Source organism: Portunus trituberculatus, chromosome 47, assembly GCF_017591435.1.
Source record: "Portunus trituberculatus isolate SZX2019 chromosome 47, ASM1759143v1, whole genome shotgun sequence".
Classification (NCBI taxonomy): Eukaryota; Metazoa; Arthropoda; class Malacostraca; order Decapoda; family Portunidae; genus Portunus; species Portunus trituberculatus.
The window spans coordinates 32,476,828-32,500,137 of NC_059301.1; the positions used below are offsets into that span (position 1 = coordinate 32,476,828).

General features: G+C 38.4%; 1 protein-coding gene across 5 annotated transcripts in view; it reads left to right on the plus strand.

The window, feature by feature from the left end:
• LOC123498090 (single-stranded DNA-binding protein, mitochondrial-like) overlaps positions 1-23,310 on the plus strand; it is a 42,893-nt gene that overhangs the window by 16,001 nt on the left and 3,582 nt on the right. For all 5 annotated transcript variants that reach the window (XM_045245203.1, XM_045245207.1, XM_045245205.1 and 2 more), the window contains one exon: positions 5,062-5,206. In XM_045245203.1, coding sequence (XP_045101138.1) covers positions 5,062-5,206 — 145 coding nt within the window. The remainder of the gene's footprint in view (positions 1-5,061; positions 5,207-23,310) is intronic.

Consider the following 23,310-nt stretch of genomic DNA (forward strand, 5'->3'; position numbering starts at 1 on the left):
ACTCAAAGCCTTAAGTTGCATATCCCATTTACCAATACAGTAAGTCCTCATTATACAGTACATATGCGTTCCTTAAAACCTTACCGCATATCGAATTTACTGTATACCGAACCCGTTATAACATGTAATAATAAGGAATGCGTTCCAGCACGTCAAAAGTCACCCCTACAGAAATGAAAATACATGAACATAATCATTAAAAATATAATAAAAAAGTAAAGTACTGCACAAAAGAAATAAACAAAATGTTTTTATTTACCTTTCAATCACCATGTATTCTATCAGATGATGTCTTTGCCGAGGCTAAGGGACAGTAAGGATTTCAGCCCATAATCATTTTCTGCTGAGTGGGCAGATGAGGATAAGATGTCGTCGTCTGCACTGTCGGAAGCAGATGTAGAAGGGCTAACTGTAGCGCAGGGTCGGCATGTTTCAATGGTTTGAAGGAGGAGGATATTGAGGAAGGGCCAGCTGTAGCAGGGTCGGCAGGTGTAACAGGGACGGCATGTTTGACTGGCTTGAAGAATGAGTAGATGGAGGTCTGTTTGGTTTTTCTTGTTTTTTCATCATAGATTTCTTGATAAATCTTGACACTTTTTTTCTACCGTCATAAGCCACTTTGCTACTCCTGGCAAGATTTGGGTGACGTTCCTTGAGGGTTTCCAGAGCTTTTTCGATACCACCGAGACATTCTCTAAGAGTTTTGATGTCCAGGCCTCGCACAGGTTCTTCTTCCTCGTCTCCCTCTTTTTCTGCCTCCTGTGATGCCTTGTCTAGCTCTATAAGTTCATCATTTGAGAGATTCAGCATGGCTTTCCAGCCCTATGGCACAGATTTACTATGTCATTTCTGATTGCACCAATGTCGTCTTCAGCGAAGCCTGGGAAGTCATGCATGCATTCTGGCCATACTTTATTTCACGCCAAGCTCATGGTAGACGTCTTCACTTCGTCCCAAGATGACTTGATGTTATCTAAAGGGTGCTTGATGTTATACTATTTCCACCATTCACTGATAGTAGGCTTGCCAGACCCATCTGTGCCCTTTATCAGTTGCTGCATGGTTAACCGCTGGTAGTAGGCTTTTAGTGTTTGCCATGATTATTATGAATATATTTCTGCTTACAATAGACCCTTTAATATTCCATTCATTCATCTAATTAGCAATGCATGTAAGTAATATGTAATGCAGTTAAAAAAGGGGGAGAGAGGAAGAGATAACAGGCTCCAAGGATGGTCAAGTTAAAGTCAGTACTATGAGTGGCGGGGAGGTGTGGCATGGATGACGTCATCACCCCTGCTCCCTCGCGCTGGGCCCTCTCGGATGACATGAGCGGATACCTTAACTGAATTTTTCTTACCGTATATCGAATCAAGGGTAATAATTTCTAAATACCGTAACTGTGAATTTACCAGATAAAAAACTACCGTATAACGAGGACTTACTGTTATATATATATATATATATATATATATATATATATATATATATATATATATATATATATATATATATATATATATATATATATATATATATATATATATATATATATATATATATATATATATATATATATATATATATATATATATATATATATATATATGCAACTCCCGCATAACGAAGGGGTTATGTTCCTAAAAGACCCCTCGTTAAACGAAACTTCGTTAAGCGAACCAATTTTAACAAGTTTAACCCCTGATTTGAACTTCCATTGAGAGTAAACAAAGCGAGAGTGCATCATAGTACAGTGAAAGGTTTAATGAAAGTAAAAATTATGAAGTTAAACATTTAGGCAGTTTAATTTAAGTCATTATAATGTACACTAATGTATGTATGTACGTAACTTTATAATGTTGATGATCTTAAATTTGTGAAGGGAGGAAAAGTGAAATGGGAAAGACACTAACCGGCAACCTGTGGACTGTAAACAAAGGGCGCATCATTGTATCACATACAAAACTTATGTACCACATTTCCACAAAGCTTTCCATTTTATCCATTGTAGATTCAGGAGTTCTGGTGGTTCTTTTAGCTTGCAAGGAAGATATGGTCTCACCAGCCTTCTTAATAGAATCTGCTGACTTGAAAATAGTAGAGACAGTAGATGGAGTCAAGATGGTGGCGAGCAATGCTATTATAGTCCTGCTCGTCTAAGAATGTGGATTGGGTGCGGCCCCCATGGGAAATAGCGGGAGGACAGCGCTGCCATACCTTTAATCCCTCGTTGGCTACCCCCCCTCTCTCCCTCTTCCTCCCTCTCTCTTACCCCTCCCTCTTCCTCCCCCTCTCTTTCTTCCTGGTCAAGGACACCGCAGCTGACCTCCCATCACCTGTATGGATGGCGGGCGTGATTGGTGTTGCTGCCATGAAGATTTTAATGTAATTTTTTTCTTACTTATGTCAGCTTATTTTAAAGTACTTTCCTTCACGATATAATCTATTTATAACTATGGAACTATTTACCCATCCCAAACTGCAAGGAAACTCTTTATAAGTATATTATTTTTTTTTAGCAACACTGTAAAATATGTATGCCACGTTTCTTGCCAGGCTTATGAATATATTATCAATAATAAGTTTACTGCTCTCTCATACATTGTAATCTTCTTCTTCTTCTTCTGCAGCTGCTCCCATGTTCGTATGGGGTCGCTGTTCCTCACTAGTCTTCTCCACAAGGCTCTGTCCCCAAACTCCTCTCCACTCAATCCTCTCTCCCTCAGGTCCTCTCCAATACGATCCTTCCATCTTTTCTTTGGCCTGCCACGTCGTCTTCTTCCCTCCACTTCCATATCCAATATCCTTCTGCCGACATATCCTTCTTCTCGCCTTTTGATATGACCGAACCATCGCATTCTCCTTTCTTGTACTTTCTTTGTCACCTCCGTTACTTTGGCTGTTCCTCTTATAAAATTGTTTCTCACTTTATCCCTCCTTGTCACCCCAAGCATCCACCTTAACATTCTCATCTCAGCAACCTCCAACTTATTCTCCTGTGCTTTCTTTATTGGCCACGTCTCGCACCATATAACATGGCAGGTCTAACCACCGATTTGAACACTTTACTCTTGCACTAATTTTTCGGTCACAGAGCACTCCAGTTGTTCTTTTCCAATTCTTCCAGCCCGATTGGATACGGTGAATGATCTCTCCATCCAGGTTGCCGTCCGCTGATATATGAGAGCCCAAGTATCTGAACTCCTTCACACCCTTTAACTTCATATCTTGCATCCATACTTCACTCTCCTGTCGACCATTAAAATTCAGATACTCCGTCTTCTCCCTGCTAATTCTCAAACCTCTCTCCTCCAATGCTCGTCGCCATCTCTCCAACTTTCTCTCCACACCATCTCTACTTTCATCCACCAAGACGATGTCATCCGCGAACAACATAGTCCACGGTGCCTCCTCCTTTATATTTTGAATACATTGTAATACATTGAATACATTGTAATACTAAGGCTAAATGCGTATGTATATTTGCTGACCATATTTGCTAAAGTTTTACTAATATTAGAACTCTGCTGCATCACTGGCTATGAGACATGCTTCACCACTGTACAGCGGGAATTCCCCAACACAACCGCACCCAATCCACATTGTTGGAGGAGTAGGACTATAGTTTTCTCGCCTCTCGTGTCTGTGAATGATATCCAGCTTCACTTCGAGAGTAAGAGACTTCCTGGTCTTCTTAGCAATGCTAGGCAACATTGCAGGGCGTTTTGGTGGTAAGTTGAGCAAAGGAAGACGCGCTGCTGCCGACACTATTATTGTTTTGAACAGGGGAGTGAGTGGTGTACGTATTGTCCACGAGAGGCGCTGGTGTATTCAAAAGCCTGTTGGCTTGCGTGATACGGCGGGGCTTTCACACTTGGAAAAAATTACCTTGATAAAACTTCGTTAAAGCGAGTTTGATATTAATTAAACAAGCAGATGGTAGTAAAATTAAACCTTCGTTGTAGCAAAATTTCGTTGTATGAACCTTCGTTAACCCGTCCGCTGTGGACGACGACACGGTGTCGTCGGTAAAAAAATTCTGAAGACTGCGGACGACGCACATTATGTGTCGGCAAATAAAAATATTCGTAGAATATTCCCAATGTGTTACCAAGCTCTCAAATTTTGACAGAGTCATCCCTGAAGACTGCCCGTGCTTTATTTATGTCCATGACCTTGGACGAGGCTTATCTTGTGACTCCCCACCCACGCCGCAGGCCACTCCTTAGTCTGTATTTCATTTCACTCATCTGTTTCACAGCACTCATGTCATTCATCTGTGACAACACATCACTTATCTACCTCACTATATACACTATCGCTCATACTGTTCTGAGAGAGAGAGAGAGAGAGTATTACTGTCATGTGGTCATTTATCTTATTGTTTTTTATTACTTTTGCATTTGCATATAATCATTACGAACATGCCTTGACAATTTGAGGTACAAAAACATTATATACATGCAGTAGACAGTAAAACATAAATGGTGACCAATACAGCAACATCATCAGGTGGTATTTACCGCTCACCACAGTGGGCGTAGAAAATGCCTGGCTCATACACGTTTTGGCTTATAACACAAAACTTTACATATACAACAGGTACTTAGAATCCATTTATCTTTGGTTTTGGACCACAAGGATTCCATTTCCACAATAAAAAAAAATTGCTCAAACTTGCCGCACTGGCGGTACATGTTTTGAAAAATAGTGCCGCAGCGGACAGGTTAAGCGGGGGTTATATATATATATATATATATATATATATATATATATATATATATATATATATATATATACTATATATATGAGATTTATTTTCAAATTTTTTGTTAACTGACACTTAAATATTTTGAAATCAATATTTTGTTATTAAGACATTCATCAGTCTGTAATGGAAGTTTAATTTCAGATGGTAGTGAGCATTCTATTTCTCTAAAGAAGAGTTGTGTTTTGTTTCATTATACATTTTGTGAAGTGGATTTGCTCAATATTTGATGTATCCTTGTATTGATTGTTTTTATTTCATAGTTGCCTGCTTTATAATGTGTTTGCCTTCAGATATATGGAATGGGTGGGATGGTGCGACAGCTGTGTGGTGCTGGATGGACAGTTGGGCAAGCATCGGTGAGTCGGGCACTGCACACATCTTCACGGCACCACAGTGAAGACATGCAGATTCAGAAGGTAGAGCGCCTTGAAAAGAGTGAGTATCTACCATGAAAAATCAGAGCGGACGTACTGTTGACCCTCGCTAACTTGGACTAATAGGGGTAAAGGTTGGTCCAACAAATGCGAATGTCTGCCTTATACAAATTACTCTCTTTTACACGCACTAAGAAAAGAAAAAAAAAAAAAAACCTGGTGTGGGATTTATTTATTTAATCTTGGAGAATTTAAAGTATTGGGATTTACAATTGTCTCTCCGAAACCTTCCGACCCTAAATTACCAGATGGTGCAGTTTATTTTTTTTATAATTATTATCCTTCCCACCAGGAAACCATTTTTAAATGTCTCGTGCAGTTGCATCATAGCCTGACTCGCACCCTACACAGTACGTGGCCAGGCGTTAGAAATAACGTCCTTACTGGCATAAATTGGTGAGGATTAAAATCAGGAACTTCAAGAAGAGAAGACAACAAAAAACACAAAAAAATATATCATTGGGAGACAGCTGGATCTTGAATCCTTGCCTCACCTCTCCCTTCCGTCATGCATGTTATCTCCCCTTCCAAGACCCTCCCTCACCCCATATAGTTTTTAGTTAGAATTAGATTTTTGACAATGTCAGTAGAAAGCAAATTGCAGTGGTACCTTGAGATATGGGCAGCCTGAGATACAAGTTTTTTTGAGATACAAGCTATAATTTGGTCCGTCATTTGTTTTGAGATACGAGCAAAATCTTGAGATACCAGTCGTGGTTCGGAATGCTGCTGCTAGTCGGTGCCTCAATCCAACCTCAGCTGAGCTATTTCTACGTGTTTCTTGCATAGTGAGTCACATCTCATGCACTGTGATATTTCCATACTTTTTACTTACATTTTTGTGTGTTACATCATGGGGCCAAAGAAAATGAGCACAAAGAATAGTGGTGAGAAAAAGAAAAGAGTGATATCAATAGAAGTGAAGCAAGAAATAACAAGAAAACATGAGCATGGCGTGTGGGTGCTAGATCAGGCAAGATAGTATGACTGCACTACATCTACAATTTGTACCATCCTTAAACAAAAGGATGCAGTCAGAGGTGAAACATCCATGAAGAGATGTAGAAGCTTCTGCTGGTGTGGCTAAGAAAAAGAGTTAGGAGGAGATTTAGTGACGGAGGCTATAGTATGCGAAAAGGCATGTATTATTTATGGTGACCTGAAGAAACAAGCACCATCTACTTCCGCAGAGGCTGCAGAAAGTTCATTTAACCCTTAACGTATGGTGATTGTTTCGGGACGATTGTAGCGTCACGTGTGGAGAGGAAGGGATCGTTCCAGGAATCATGATTTTTCCGCGTTAAACATATGAATCTCTCCCCCTTACTATTGGTTCTGGGGCAACTGGAGGTATCTGGCATCTTTTCCCACTTGCTTCCTTGAGCCTTGAGACATATGTTACCTCACAATAGGTCATCTTTTCCCATTTCGAGGCGACATCTGGCAACCCCCGTGACTTGGAGGGAGGAAACGGTACTCCGAGTCATGTTATGTCAGTGTTACTCAGTAATGACATTGAGGAGTGATGAAAATGAAGACAGTGATTTTTTTATTGAGACAGAAGAAAGTGAAGACTCCAGTAGTGATTCTGATAGTGATCTGGGAGACAGCGACGTTCATAAACCTCCTCTCGTACTCCCTTCGAGCAATGCGCTGGTGTGTGTCACCCATGGTTGCCTCTACAGGACTGTGCTTGTCGGCCAAGTCACGTGAATCCCATTGCTAATAAGAGTTGCTGGATTCCAATTACTGTATTATAGAAATCCACAATACTTGTAATATGTGGTTTCTTTTTCTTTTCCTGTTTTGCACATCATTTCATATATCTGAGTTTGCATTTTCATGACATGAGAGTGCAAAAGTTCCTACTTTTACATCAAATTCAAATGCCTGAAAGGAGAGAGAGAGAGAGAGAGAGAGAGAGAGAGAGAGAGAGAGAGAGAGAGCACTTGCGCAGTGTTCTTGGAGCTTGGGGGGTATTTCTTAGTGGCTGGTTCTGCCAGGGGTTTGGGGAGAATTTTTTGATATGCAATAACTTTGCTCTCTAATGTCATAACATGTTGAAAACTACATCATTGTACTCAGAATAACACAAAGAAATATGCTTTTATAAGGAAAAAAATCTTTTAGGATTTTTGACAGGTGTGATTTTTCCCTGTTGTAACAGACGGAAAGTAAATGAACTCCCCGTACTTTAAGGGTTAAAGCAAGTCGTGGCTGGTTTGAAAATTGTAAGAAGAGAACTGGCATCCACTCAGTGGTGAGGCATGATGAAGTTGTGAGTGCTGACATGAAGGCAGCGGAGGATTATATCACATATTTCGTTTCACTTATTTAGAAGGAAGGCTAAACCAGACTATTTTGGAAGAAAATGCCATGGAGGATTTTCATCACTGCAGAGGAAAAGCAGCTACCAGGCCATAAACCCATGAAGGACTGTCTGACTCCTGCATTGTGTGTGTGTGTGTGTGTGTATTTATCTAGTTGTATTTACCTAGTTGTAGTTTTACAGGGCCTGGGCTTTACTCTCGTGTGGCCCCGTCTCTATATCTACACTTATCCAATTTTTCTTTAAAACTATGCACACTTGTTGCTGACGCCACTTCCTCACTCAAACTATTCCAAGTCTCAACACATCTTTGCGGGAAACTATATTTTTTAACATCTCTCAGACATTTTCCCTTCCTCAGTTTTTTACTATGCGATCTTGTGCTTTGAATGTCATATTCTTCTCTCAGGATCGATTTCTCATTATCCACTTGATCCATTCCGTTAATCAATTTATAAACTTGTATCAGATCCTCTCTTTCCCTTCTCTGTTCCAGGGTTGGTAGATCCATAGCCTGTTTCTTTTATGGGGGGGTCCACACAACTCCTGCATATTCCAATCTGGATCTTATTATAGTACAGGCAACCCCCGCTTAACGAAGGTTCACACAATGAAATTTCGCTACAACGAAGGTTTCATTTTACTACCATCTGCTCGTTTAACGAACAACAAACTCGCTTTAACGAAGTTTTATCCAGGTAATTTGTTCCAAGTTTGAAAGCCTCGCTGTATCACGCAAGCTGACAGGCTTTTGAATACACCAGCGCCTCTCACAGACAACATGCGCACCACTCACTCCCCTTGTTCAAAACAATAACAGCATCAGCACCAGCTCGTCTTCCCTTGCTCAACTTACCACCAAAACGCCCTGCAATGTCGCCTAGTGTTGCTAAGAAGACCAGGAAGTCTCTTACTCTCGAAGTGAAGCTGGATATTATTCAAAGAAACGAAAGAGATGAGAAAACTAATAGCACTGCTCGCCACCATCTTGACTCCATCTCCTGTCTCTATTATTTTCAAGTCAGCAGACTATATTAACCCTTAAAGTACGGGGGGGTTGATTTACTTTCCGTCGGTTACAACGGGGAAAAATCACACTTGTCAAAAATGCTAAAAATATTTTTTCCTTATAAAAACATATTTCTTTGTGTTATTCTGAGTACAACGATGTAATTTTTAACATGTTATGACCTCTGAGAGCAAAGTTATTGCATATGAAAAAATTCATGGCAGAACCCGCCGCTAAGAAATATCCCCCTAGCTCAGATAATACTGCGCTCTCTCTCTCTCTCTCTCTCTCTCTCTCTCTCTCTCTCTCTCTCTCTCTCTCTCTCTCTCTCTCTCTCTCTCTCTCTCTCTCTCTCTCTCTCTCTCTCTCTCTCTCTCTCTCTCTCTCTCTCTCTCTCTCTCTCTCTCTCTCTCTCTCTCTCTCTCTCTCTCTCTCTCTCTCTCCTTTTAGGCATTTGAATTTGATGTAAAAGTAGGAACTTTTGCACTTTCATGTCAAGAAAATGCGAACTCAGATATATGAAATGTGTAAAACAGGAAAAGAAAAAGAAACCACACATTACAAGTATTGTGGATTTCTATAATAATTAGAATCTGGCAACTCTTATTAGCAATGGGATTCACATGACTTGGCTGACAAGCACATTCCTGTAGAGACAACCAGGGGTGACACACACCAGCACATTGCTGGAGGGGAATAGGCTATGTGAGGAGGTTTATGAACGTCGCTATGAGGGTTGGTTTCTGTCTCCCAGATCACTATCAGAATCACTACTGGAGTCTTCACTTTCTTGTCTCAATAAGAAAAATCACTGTCTTCATTTTCATCACTCCTCAATGTCATTACCGAGTAACACTGACATAACATCACTCGGAGTACCGTTTCCTCCCTCCGGGTCACAGGGGTTGCCAGATGTCATCTTGAAATGGGAAAAGATGACCTATTGTGAGGGAACATATGTCTCAAGGCTCAAGCAGACGAGCGAGAAAAGATGCCAGATACCTCCACTTGCCCCAGGACTAATAGTGAGGGGGAGAGATTTAAACGTTTAGCGCGGAAAAATCATGATTACCGGTACGATCCCCGCCTCTCCGCACGCAATGCTACAATTGTATATATACGATCACCGTACTTTAAAGGTTAAGAAGGCTGGTGAGACTGTATCTTCCTTGCAAGCTAAAAGAACCACCTGAACTCATGACTCTTCAATGGATAAAATGGAAAACCTTGTGGAAATGTGGTACATAAGTTTTGTATGTGATGCAATGATGCACCCTTTGTTTGCATTCCACAGGTTGCCAGATGTGTCTTTCATTTCACTCTCCCTCCCTTCATAAATTTAAGATCATCAACATTATAAAGTTGCGTACATACATACATTAGTGTACATTATAATGACTTAAATTAAACTGCCTAAACGTTTAACTTCATAATTTTTACTTTCATTAAACCTTTCACTGTACTATGATGCACTCTCGCTTTGTTTACTCTCAATGGAAGTTCAAGTCGGGTTAAACTTGTTATAATTGATTCGCTTAACGAAATTTCGCTTAACGAAGGGTTTTTTAGGAACGTAACCCCTTCGTTAAGCGAGGGTTGCCTGTACTTATCAATTTCTTCATCATTTCTTTGTCCATGTAGTGAAATGGTAATCCAATATTCCTTAGCAAATTATATGTCTCTCTGAAAATTCTATCAATATGGCTTACAGGTTGATTGCTTTCTTCCATCGTCACTCCCAAGTCCTTTTCCTTTTTTTACTTTCTCTAGTTCTACTCCTCCTCCCATCTTATAGATTCCCACGGGTCATCTTTCACTCTCTCCCATTTCTATGTCATGGCTTTTGTCCACATTGAATTCCATCTCCCACTTTTTACTCCATTTCCAGATCTTATTTAGGTCTTCCTGCAGTATTTCACAATCATCTTTTTGCTTTATGACTCTGCACAGTTTCGCATCGTCCACAAACAGATTTATGTAACTGTTCACTCTCTCTGGCATGTCGTTTATATATATGAGAAAAAGTATTGGCGCCAATTCTGACCCATGTGGCACTCAGCTTTCTACTGCTCTCCACTTGGACTTCATGTCTTTAACTACCGTCCTTATTTCTCTCCCCCTCAAATAATTTTCCATCCATCACAATGTGCTTCCTTTTAAGCCACCCTTCTCCTCTAACTTCCACAGTAATCTTGCATGTGGCACTTTATCAAATGCCTTTTTTAAATCCAAATAAATACAGTCAATCCATCCCTCTCTCTCTTGTACTCTATCAACTATTCTAGAGTAGAAACTCAGTAAATTTGTTACACACCAACCTTTTCTAAAACCAAATTGGCTATTTGATAATAATTTGTTGTCTTCAAGGAACTCGATCCATTGTTTCTTTATTACTCTTTCACACATCTTGCATATTATACTAGTTAACGATACCGGTCTGTAATTTAAAGGTTCTTCCTTCCTTCCTTTCTTATATATGGGAACCACCTCAGCTCTTTTCCATTCTACTGATACTGTTCAATTTTCTATTGAGTATTTTATGATGTATATAGGACTTGCTAGTTCTTCCCTACATTCTTTTGATATTCTGCTTGAGACTTCATCTGGTCCCATTGCCTTTTCCTCATCTAGTTCCATCATCAACTCTTTTATTTCAAGCTTGGTTACTTTAATCTCTTTCATATAGATGGTCTCTCTATCACCCTGTGGTCTTTCAAATTTGGATTCCTCAGTAAAGACCTGAAATTTACAATTTAACAGTTCTGCCATACTTTTTGGGTCTTCCACCATCCTGTTTTCTCTCCTTTTAACCTTTCTATTGTTTCTTTTTGCCTTATTTTTCCATTTATGAATCTGTATAACAATTTTGGTTGCTCCTTAAATTTTTTTGACGATGTCCTTTTCAAAGTTTTTTTCCTCTTCCTTCCTCACCTTAGCATATGAATTTCTTGCTGCCTTGAAGTTTTCCTTATTTTCTGGATTTCTATTTCTCCTCCACCTTTTCCATGCTCCATCTCTTTTCTTCTTTGCCCTGGCACACTTTGCGTTAAATCAATTTTTCTTTCCTTCTTCTTTAGGTCTATATTTCGAGACATACTCCCTGACTCCTGTTTTGTATACTTCCAAAAATAAGTTATATTTCTCTTGCACTCTCTCTGAGTTTTCCATCTCCTCCCAGTTAACATATTTGAAATATTTTTTGAGGTTCTCTATATCAGCCTTTCTTTAGTTTAATCGGTCTCCTTTGTATGATTCGTCTCTATCTTCCTTTCCCTCTTCTATATCCATTTCTAATATTACATGGTCACTCTTTCCCAATGGGCACTTATATCTTATATCATTGTTCATATGTATACCCTTTGTAAAATCCAGGTCTGATCTTGCCAGCTTGTCGTTTCCTCAGAATCTTGTGTTTTCCTTTTCTCTTTGGTTCATCATATTATCTATCATTAAATTCAGGAATCTTTCTCCCCAGGCTTCTTCCCCCATACCACTTTCATATTTGTCCCAGTCCACCTCCTTACAGTTGAAATCTCCTACTAATATCACTTTTTTTCCTTTCTTTAATGATTCTCGTTAGACTCCTTGTTGTGTCATCTATCATGTCTTTATATTCTTGATTGGTCCATGAATTTGTTTTTGGTGGCACATATGTTCCAATGATTGTTAACTCCTTTTTATTAATTTGTATCTTAATATACAGTACTTCTGCTTTTCCTTCCCCACACTCCACTTGGTTTACCACCATCTCTTTCCTTAACATCATCATGACTCCTCCTCCTCCTCCTCCTCCTCCTCCTCCTCCTCCTCCTCCTCCTCCTCCTCCTCCTCCTCCTCCTCCTCCTCCTTTACCCATTCTGTCTCTCCTCCATCTATTATACCTATTATCCATGTCTATTTTTATTGCCTCATTTAATTTTGTTTCAGCCAGACATACAATATCCGGTTCTTCTTTCTTTATGTAATCTCTTAATTCTAATTTACTTGATAAAATCCCATCTATTTTTGTATACATAATTTTTAATCTCTTGCTCTTATCACATTTAATTAAACTTGCTCTATTTTTTTTCTCTTCCTTCTCTTTTATATACCATTTCCTTATCCTGTCTCCTAGAATTCTCCAAAAATATGCCTTCTTCTCCTCCTCTGCCCTTTCATTATTTTTTTCCTTTGCTTCTGCCACCAATTCGTTGTGTCTCTTCCTTTCTTCCTCATTTCTATTTTTCTTTATATGTGTATATCTGTTTCTCTGAGTTTTGTTCTATATAGTATTTCTTCTATTGCTGCTTGTGATTTTAGTAGTATCTTAATTGGTCTCACTGTTCCTTCTTGATATGGTCCCATTCTGTGGATTTCTTCTACCTCCTCTAAGTTCTGTCTATCTTCGTCATTTAGATTCTTTAGTAGATCTTTAACTGATTTAATTTTCTCTTTTTCCCTTCTTGGTCTATATTTTACATTTTATTCTTTCAGGCCAAATATGAGTACACTCTTTTTCTTTTTTGCAATTTCCCTTACTGGATTTTCTTTTTCCTTAAGGACTCCTCTAATTTTGTTTGCCTTATTTTGATCTCTTTCTTTTAGTTGTTCCTGAATCACCTCTTGAAAATTATCCTTGTCTTTCTTATCTTGGACTCTCCATGCCTGTAATTCTTTCTTAATCACATCCTGTACTCTTTCCTCTTCCTTGTTTTCTAGATCTTTCAGATCCTCTTTTTCTTTCTCGGCTTTACCAAGTCCTTCTTCCATCTGTTTCTTGTATTTAGCTAGTTCCTTTTTCAGTTCCTCGTTTTCTGCTCTTAGCCTAGCTTCGTTTTCTTCCACTCTTTTTATCCTTTCTTTCAAGTTCTGAAACTCTTTCCTCTTCTTCGTTCTCTTTAATTCCCATACTCTCCTTTATCCATTTATCCAATTTTTTTTCAAGCGTTAACACTCTCTTATGTAGGGCAGTGTTTGCTGTATCAAAACCTCTGAATGCCCCCTCTCCCTCATCAATGTATTTATCCTCTTCTTGCATTCTTTCCCTAGTCTCATACCTGCATTTAGATATAATCTCTTCCTTACTTGTGCTTTTCTAACAATGTATTCCTGAAAACGAGTGCCACACACTTGCCCAGGCCTCTGTAAATACAAACAACAGGTAGTGGGGATCAGCTGATGCTCGGAGCGTTAGCACTGCATCCGTCGTCAACCGTGTGTGTATGTGTGTGTATTTACCTAGTTGTAGTTTTACAGGGCCTGAGCTTTATGCTCATGTGGCCCTGTCTCCATATCTACATTTATCCAGTTTTCTTTAAAACTATGCACACTTGTTGCTGACACCACTTCTTCACTCAAACTGTTCCACATCTCAACACATCTTTGTGGGAAACTATATTTTTTAACATTTCTCAGACATCTTCCCTTCCTCAGCTTTTTACTATGCGATCTTGTGCTTCGAATGTCATATTCTTCTCTCAGGATCAGTTTCTCATTATACACTTGGTCCATTCCGTTGATCAATTTATAAACTTGTATCAGATCCCCTCTCTCTCTTCTCTGTTCCAGGGTTGGTAGATCCATAGCCTTTAGTCTCTCCTCAAATGTCATCCCTTCAAATTCTGGAACCATTCTTGTAGCCATTTTTTTGTAGTCTCTCCAACTTTCTTATGTGTTTCTTTTTATGAGGGGTTCACACTACTCCTGCATATTCCAATCTGGGTCTTATTATAGTACTTATCAATTTCTTCATCATTTCTTTATCCATGTAGTGAAATGCTACTCCAATATTCCTTAGCAAATTACCGTATTTTACGGGTTGAAAGACGCACCCTAATATTTGAAAGAAATTTCTAAGAAAAAAAAGTCATTCTCATACAAGAACACATTCACCATATACCTGACCACTGTACACAAAAAAACATCAGAAGCAAGGAGTCTGCAAGACACTATTGTTTCACCACTCATTACAGATTTGCTGGAGCGCACTCCACAAATTTAAAACTATGTAAATAAAAACACCATAGGTAAATAGATATACACAGTGAAACAGTCCATCTCTTGTTTTAGTGGTGGGCCACGGCATGTTTTGGACCTGTTGTTTACATTACGGAATCACTTGTCCGATCGCCCAAACCAAACACGTCAGTGCTGCAGTTTGTATTTATTTTATTTTGCAGTCGTGCTTCAGAGGCTTTATCAATGTGAATACAATTCACAAGTGGAGTTTTGAATCTTGCTTGAATGAGTAAGCCACTTGGATGTTCTATTAATAAAGGTATAAAGGCATCTCATGATGTGTATCTTTGTGTGCATGTATGTGTGTGTTCATGAGACAGGATCCCTTTTCTCTCGCTGAGTAGGCTGCAGGAAGGATTATGGTATTGTAAATACTTGTAACACCTAAGTACTGAGTTTCATAATATGGCCAAATTAAATGGTCTTGCTAACATCATAATGTAATGACTCAACATACAAATCCAGGTCGCTATCTGTCAAGTGTCCAAGCTCACTTGAGGTTATGCCTACAATACAACATTCATCTTCACTAGTATTTTTCAGGCTATTTTTAGGAAAAAAATGCTCTTGTAAGCAAATTATATGTCTCTTTGAAAATTCTATCAATATGGCTTACCGGTTGATTGTTTTCTCCCATCGTCACTCCGAAATCCTTTTCCTTTTTTACTTTCTCTAATTCTATTCTATCTCCCATCATATAGATTCCCACGGGTCGTCTTTCACTCTTTCCCATTTCCATGACATGGAATTCCACATTGAATTCCATTTCCCACTTTTTACTCCATTCCCAGATCTTATTTAGGGGTTCCTGCAATATTTCACAATACTCTTTTTGCTTTATAACTCTGCACAGTTTCGTATCATCCACAAACAGATTTATGTAGCTATTCACTCCTTCTGGCATGTTGTTAATATATTTGAGGAAAAGTATTGGTGCTAATACTGATCCCTGCGGCACTCCACTTTTTACTGCTCTCCACTTGGACTTCATATCTTTAACTACCATCCTTATTTCTCTCTCCCTCAAATAATTTTCCATCCATCTCAATGTGCTTCCTTTTAAGCCACCCTTCTCCTCTAACTTCCACAGTATTCTTGCATGTGGCACTTTGTCAAATGCCTTTTTTAAATTCAAGTAAATACAGTCAACCCATCCCTCTCTCTCTTGTACTCTATCAACTATTTTAGAGTAGAAACTCAGTAAATTAGTTACACACAACCGTCTTTTTCTAAAACCAAATTGGCTATTTGATATTAATTTGTTGTCTTCAAGGAACTCGATCCATTGTTTCTTTATTATTCTTTCACACATCTTGCACATTACACTAGTTAGTGATACCAGTCTGTAATTTAAAGGTTCTTCCTTCCTTCTGCTCTTATATATGGGAACCACCTCAGCTCTTTTCCATTCTACTGGTACTGTTCCATTTTCTATTGAGCATTTTATGATGTATATAGGACTTGCTAGTTCTTCCCTACATTCTTTCAGTATTCTGCCTGAGACTTCATCCGGTCCCATTGCCTTTCCTTCATCCAATTCCTTCATTAACTCTTTTATTTCAAGCTTGGTTACTTTAACCTCTTTCATATAGATGGTCTGTCTATTACCTTGTGGCCTTTCAAATTTGGATTCCTTAGTAAAGACCTCCTGAAATTTACTATTTAACAGTTCTACCATACTTTTTGGGTCTTCCACCATCCCGTTCTCTCCTTTTAACCTTTCTATTGTTTCTTTTTGTCTTAATTTTTCCATTTATGAATCTGTAGAACAATTTCGGTACTCCTTACATTTTTCGACAATGTCCTTTTGATAGTTCCTCTCCTCTTCCTTTCTCACCTTAACTTATTCATTTCTCGCTACCTTGAAGTTTTCTTTATTTACTGGATTTCTATTTCTCCACCTTTTCCATGCTCCATCTCTTTCCTCCTTTGCCCTAGCACACCTTGCGTTAAACCAATCTTACTTTCCTTCTTCTTTAGGTCTATATTTTGGGACATATTCCCTGACTCTTGTTTTGTATATTTCCAAAAAATAAGCTATACTTCTCTTGCACTGTCTCTGAGTTTTCCATCTCTTCCCAGTTAACGTATTTGAAGTAGTTCTTGAGATTCTCAATTTCAGCCTTTCTGTAATTTAATCGGTCTCCTTTGTAAGAATCGTCTCTATCTTCCTTTCCTTCTTCTATATCCATTTCTAATATCACATGGTCACTTTCCCAATGGGCACTTATATCTTATATCATCGTTCATTTGTATACCCTTGTAAAACAAGGTCCAATCTCGCCGGCTCTTCATTTCCTCTGAATCTTGTGTTTTCCTTTACTCTTTTGGTCCATCATATTATCTATCATTAGGTTCAGGAATCTTTCTCCCAGGCTTCTTCCCCATACCATTTTCATAATTTTCCCAGTCCACTTCTTTACAGTTGAAATCTCCTATTAATATCACTTTTCTCCTTTCTTTAATGATTCTCGTTAGACTCCTTATTGTGTCATCTATCATGTCTTTATATTCTTGATTGGTCCATGAATTTGTTTTTGGTGGCACATATGCTCTAATGATTGTTAACTCTTTTTTATTAATATGCATCTTAACATACAGTACTGTACTTCTGCTTTTCCTTCCCCACATTCTATTTGGTTTATCACCATTTCCTTCCTTAACATTATCATGACTCCTCCTCCTTTACCCACTCTGTCTCTCCTCCATACATTATACATATTATCCAAGTCTATTTTGATTGCCTCATTTAGTTTTGTTTCTCTTAATTCTAATTTATTTGATAAAACCCTGTCTATGTTCGTATACATAATTTTTAGTCTCATGCTTTCATAACTTTTAGTTAAATTTGTTCCACTTTTTTCTCTTCCTTCTCTTTTATATACCATTTCCTTATCCTGTCTCCTAGAATTCTCCAAAAAAATCCCTCTTCTGACATTTAATCATTTTTTTGCCTTACTGCTGCCGCCAGTTCTTTGTATCTCTTCCTTTCTTCCTCATTTCTATTTTTCTTTATATATATATATATATATATATATATCCTTGCAACCTTCTGTTTCTCTGAGTTTAGTTGTTCTATATAATATTTCTTCTGTTGCTGCTTGTGATTTTAGTAGTATCTTAATTGGTCTCGTTGTTTCTTCTTGATGTGGTCCCATTCTGTTTATTTCTTTTACTTCCTCTTCTAAGTTCTGCCTATCTTTGTCGTTTAGATTTTTTAGTAGGTCTTTGACTGATTTCATTTCTTCTTTTTCTCTTCTTGGTCTATATTTTATATTTTTTCTTTTTGTCCAAATACGATTACACTTTTTTTTCTGCAATTTCTCTAACTAGATTTTCTTTTGTCTTGAGGACTCCTATCATTTTGTTTGTCATATTTTCATCTCTTTCTTTTAGTTGTTCTTGAATCACCTGAAAATCATCCTTATCTTTTTTATCTTAGACTCTCCATGCTTGTACTTCTTTTTTAGTCACGTTCTGTACTCTTTCCTCTTCTTTGTTTGCTAGATCTTTCCGCTTCTCTTTTTCTTTCTCGGCTTTACCGAGTCCTTCTTCCATCTGCTTCTTGTAGTTAGCTACTTCCTTTTTCAGTTCTCGTTTTCTGCTCTTAGTCTAGCTTTGTTTTCTTCCACTTTTTTATCCTTTCTCTCAGTTTTTGAAACTCTTTTTCCTGTTCTTCATTCTCTTTCGTTTCCATACTCTCCCTTATCCATTTATCTAGTTTACGTTCAATAGTCAACACTCTCTTAGATAGTGAAGTAGAATGCGCTTACTCCTTCATCAACATATTCATCTTCTTTCATTCTTTTCCTGGTCTCATACCTGCATTTAGATGGAATCTCTTCTTTACTCATGATTCTCTATCACAAAATTTCATGAAAATGAGTCTACACTACTTGCCCAGGCCACCGCAAATACTGTACAACAGATAGTGAAGATCAGCTGATTCTCGGAGTGACACCACTACGTCCTTCTTCTATCTCGTCTGGTTTATTTACTTAGTTATAGTTTTACAGGGCCTGGGCTTTATGCTCGTGTGGCCCCATCTCCATATCTACACTTATCCAATTTCTCTTTAAAACTATACACACTCATTGCTGACACCACTTCCTCACTCAAACAGTTCCAAGTGTCAGTGTATTTACCAAGTTGTATTTACCTAGTTGTAGTTTTACAGGGCCTTGGCTTTATGCTCGTGTGGCCCCGTCTCCATATCTACACTTATCCAATCTTACTTTAAAAGTATGCACACTCGTTGCAGACACTACTTCTTCATTCAAACTGTTCCACGTCTCAATACATCTTTGCGAGAAACTGTATTTTTTAACATCTCTCAGACATCTTTTTTTTCTCAGCTTTTTACTATGTGATCTTGTGCTTTGAATGCTATATTCTTCTCTCAGGATCAGTTTCTCATTATCCACTTGGTCCATTCTGTTGATCAGTTTTTGTAAATTTGTATCAGATCCCCTCTCTCCCTTCTTTGTTCCAGGGTTGGTAGATCCATAGCCTTTAGTCTCTCATCATATGCAGTGCCCAAGCACCACCCTTTTGGGCCCCAGTACTTTTCTCCCGCCTTTATCTGAAATACCTACTCCTCAACTCCTCATGCAGTTAAAATGCTTATGCAGTGTATTTTAAGTATAAATGACAGGAAAATGTCAAATTTATTTATTTGATCTGTATTTTTCAGCATGGGTAATTGAAATATAATATTCAATTAATGACATTTGAAATTAATTAATGTTTCTTCTCTGACCTTCAGTAGCCTAATCTGAATACTACTCAGCTGGATTACCCATTACTGTAAACTGCCCCCACTCGCAACTCAGGCTTGCCTTACAACCAGCTCAAGATATACAAAACCTACTTAATATTTAAATGAATTCCATCAAAATTTCCTGTTAGCAAATTAAACCTGCCTTATTTTAGTTTTAATCCTAATTTAACTTCCAAATTCCACAGCCAGAAAATACTAAGCCCTCTAACTTCGCAGTTCTTGTATAAATCTCCAATAATAGACTGTGAAACATAATCCTAGGCTTTGCTCACCACACTCACGGTGACTCACCTCACTGGTACTCTACATCAGTCACCTCCTTCCACCTTATCCTGGCTTTCTTCAACACAACGCTATTCCTTCCTCCTGTCAGCCACTGAGGCCAACCACAGAAACACCCCAACACACTTTTGTTACAATGTAGTCAAACACCCATAACATTCAAAACACAATCACCTCTCTCTCCTCTCCCAGCCACAAACAGTGCTCAAGACATTGCTGAGCTTTCTGAAGACCACCACATTAATTTCCTCACACTACACTTAAGATCATTAGAGTTTCAATTTTGCCTTTTTCATGGCGAAATCATTGATTACTGAGCTGTAGTCTAAGCGCCTGGCTAGCAATTCTCAATTGACAGTAGTGACAAATGTGACAAGCGCTCTTGACCCATGGTTGATCTCTTATAGTTCTTTATTAGAGAAAGTTTACTAAAGCTGCGCTCAGCCTCAGCAACTGTAACAGGTACAGAATATTCACGCACACTTCACCAAAACTGACTGCAGTTTCTTGTATATTTCATTCAGCAGCAATGACAGTACTCATATTCGAACGGTAAATTTCCTTTCTGCAATGTTGATAGTTATGTTCACTTTGTGAAACAGTGAAACTTACAAAATCAATAATAATAATATTTTGTCAATAATTAATTAATGTTGCAATGGCGAAAGACTTACATGTGAATTTGCACTTAATTGAGTATCAGAAAACCTGCAACTGTACTGACGGAGACGGTGACTAATGGAAAATCTTGTTTTCATAAAATGTAGATGCAATTTAACTTTGAATATAACAAGCACAGTTGAAGCACTGTATTTTTTTTTTTCAGTTTTACTAGCGGTACTTTTCTTTAAGCTGCCCCTTTAGTATTTGGGCTTTTCTTTTTCAACTATCAAATTCAGGTTGTATCAGGTCCCCTCCCCCTCTCCGGGTTGGTAGATCCATAGCCTTTAGTCTCCTCATATGTCATCCCTTCAAATTCTGGAACCATTCTTGTAGCCAATTTTTGTAGTCTCTCCAACTTCCTTATGTGTTTCTTTTTATGAGGGGTCCACACTACTCCTGCATATTCCAATCTGGGTCTTATTATAGTACTTATCAATTTCTTCATCATTTCTTTGTCCATGTAGTGAAATGCTACTCCAATATTCCTTAGCAAATTATATGTCTCTAAAATTCTATCAATATGGCTTACTGGTTGATTGTTTTCTTCCATCGTCACTCCTAAGTCCTTTTCCTTTTTACTTTCTCCAGTTCTACTCCATCTCCCATCTTATAGATTCCCACAGGTCGTCTTTCACTCTTTCCCATTTCCATGACATGGCTTTTGTTCACATTGAATTCCATTTCCCACTTTTACTCCATTTCCAGATCTTATTTAGGTCTTCTTGCAGTATTTCACAATCCTCTTTTGCTTTATAACTCTGCACAGTTTCGTATCATCTGCAAACAGATTTATGTAGCTGTTCACTCCTTCTGGCATGTCGTTAATATAAATGAGGAAAAGTATTGGTGCCAATACTGATCCCTGCGTCACTCCGCTTTCTACTGCTCTCCACTTGGACTTCATATCTTTAACTAACATCCTTATTTCTCTCCCCATCAAATAATTTTCTATCCATCTCAATGTGCTTCCTTTTAAGCCACCCTTCTCCTCTAACTTCCATAGTAATCTTGCATGTGGCACTTTGTCAAACGCCTTTTTTAAATCCAAATAAATACAGTCAACCCATCCCTCTCTCTTGTACTCTATCAACTATTCTAGAATAGAAACTCAATAAATTAGTTACACACGACCATATTTTTCTAAAACCAAATTGGCTATTTGATATTAATTTGTTGTCTTCAAGGAACTCGATCCATTGTTTCTTTATTATTCTTTCACACATCTTGCATATTACACTAGTTAGTGATACCGGTCTGTAATTTAAAGGTTCTTCCTTCCTTCCACTCTTATATATGGGAACCACCTCAGCTCTTCCATTCTACTGGTACTGTTCCATTTTCTATTGAGCATTTTATGATGTTGTATATAGGACTTGCTAGTTCTTCCCTACATTCTTTCAGTATTCTGCCTGAGACTTCATCTGGTCCCATTGCCTTCTCTTCATCCAGTTCCTTCATTAACTCTTTTATTTCAAGCTTGGTTACTTTAACCTCCTTCATATAGACTGTCTCGCTATTACCCTGTGGCCTTTCAAATTTGGATTCCTTAGTAAAGACCTCCTGGAATTTGTTATTCAATAGTTCTGCCATACTTTTTGGGTCTTCCACCATCCCGTTCTCTCCTTTCAACTTTTCTATTGTTTCTTTTTGCCTAATTTTTTCATTTATGAATCTGTAGAACAGTTTTGATTGCTCCTTACATTTTTCGACAATGTCCTTTTCAAAGTTCTTTTCCTCTTCCTTCCTCACCTTAACATATTAATTTCTCTCTGCCTTGAAGTTTTCCTTATTTACTGGATTTCTATTTCTCCTCCACCTTTTCCATGCTCCATCTCTTTTCTCCTTTGCCCTAGCACACTTTGCGTTAAACCAATCTTTCTTTCCTTCTTCTTTAGGTCTATACGTGTATATGTTTTTTATTTATTTATTTATTATTTATTATTTATTTATTTATTTATTTTTTTTGAGGCGTATAGCACCTGTAGGCTCACTTGAAGAGTGTGTAAGAAGCGCTGTTCAGCTTCCTCCCATTAGTGGTGCAGGCAATTTTATTTATAGTGGTACCCATATTAAGGCCCATATCACCACCCAAGCTCATCTTGGAAGTAACCACCTAGAACCTGGGTATCATGGTAACATGCAGGTAACTTTAAACTACTCGACAAATGGCAAAGTGTTTAAGGTTGTACGTGGTGGGATTCGAACCTATGCATGGACGTCTGCCCATTCCCACACTCATCACCTTATCCACTACGCCACAGCCTCCCTGTGCAAATGCAGTGGCGTAGTGGACAAGATGGTGAGCATGGGATCGGGCAGTCATCCACACATAGGTTCAAATCCCACCACATACCGCTTTGAAGCTATGTCATTTGTTGAATGGTTTAAGGTTACATGTCACCATGATACCCAGGTTTTAGGTGATTACACCCAAGATGCACTTGGGTGATGATATGGGCCCTAATATGGGTACCACTATAAATAAAATTGCCTGCATCACTAATGGGCAGAAGCTGTGCCTACAGGCGCTATAAGCCATAATGTGAAAAAAAAAAAAAAAAAATCAAGCCACTGCTTGTGTATCACTTGGAAAATCCTTGAGCCTTCAAGACCCACAAGCTTCTTAAAGAGAAATTGCAGGTAATGTGGCGTGCCAATGCTAAGGCATGAGTTACTCGGCAGTTTTATTTTTACCGAATGGGTAAATTTCATCTTTTGTCCTGCAGTGAAGAAGTATTTTCAAGAGAAAAAAACTTTGATAAAAGCACTACTCATTCTTGATAATGCTCCAGCACACCCACCTGGCCTTGAAGATAACATCCTCAATGAATTAAAATTCATTAAAGTCATTTACCTCCCACCCAACATGACTGCAGTCTTACAGCTTATGGACCAGCAAGTCATCTCCAACTTAAAGAAGCTCAACACTAAGCATTTGTTCCGCCGCTGCTTTTATGTGACCGAGAACACTAATCTAACCCTTCGAAAGTTCTGGAAAGAGCACTACATCATGATATGCTCATGCATTATTGACTGGCATGGCAG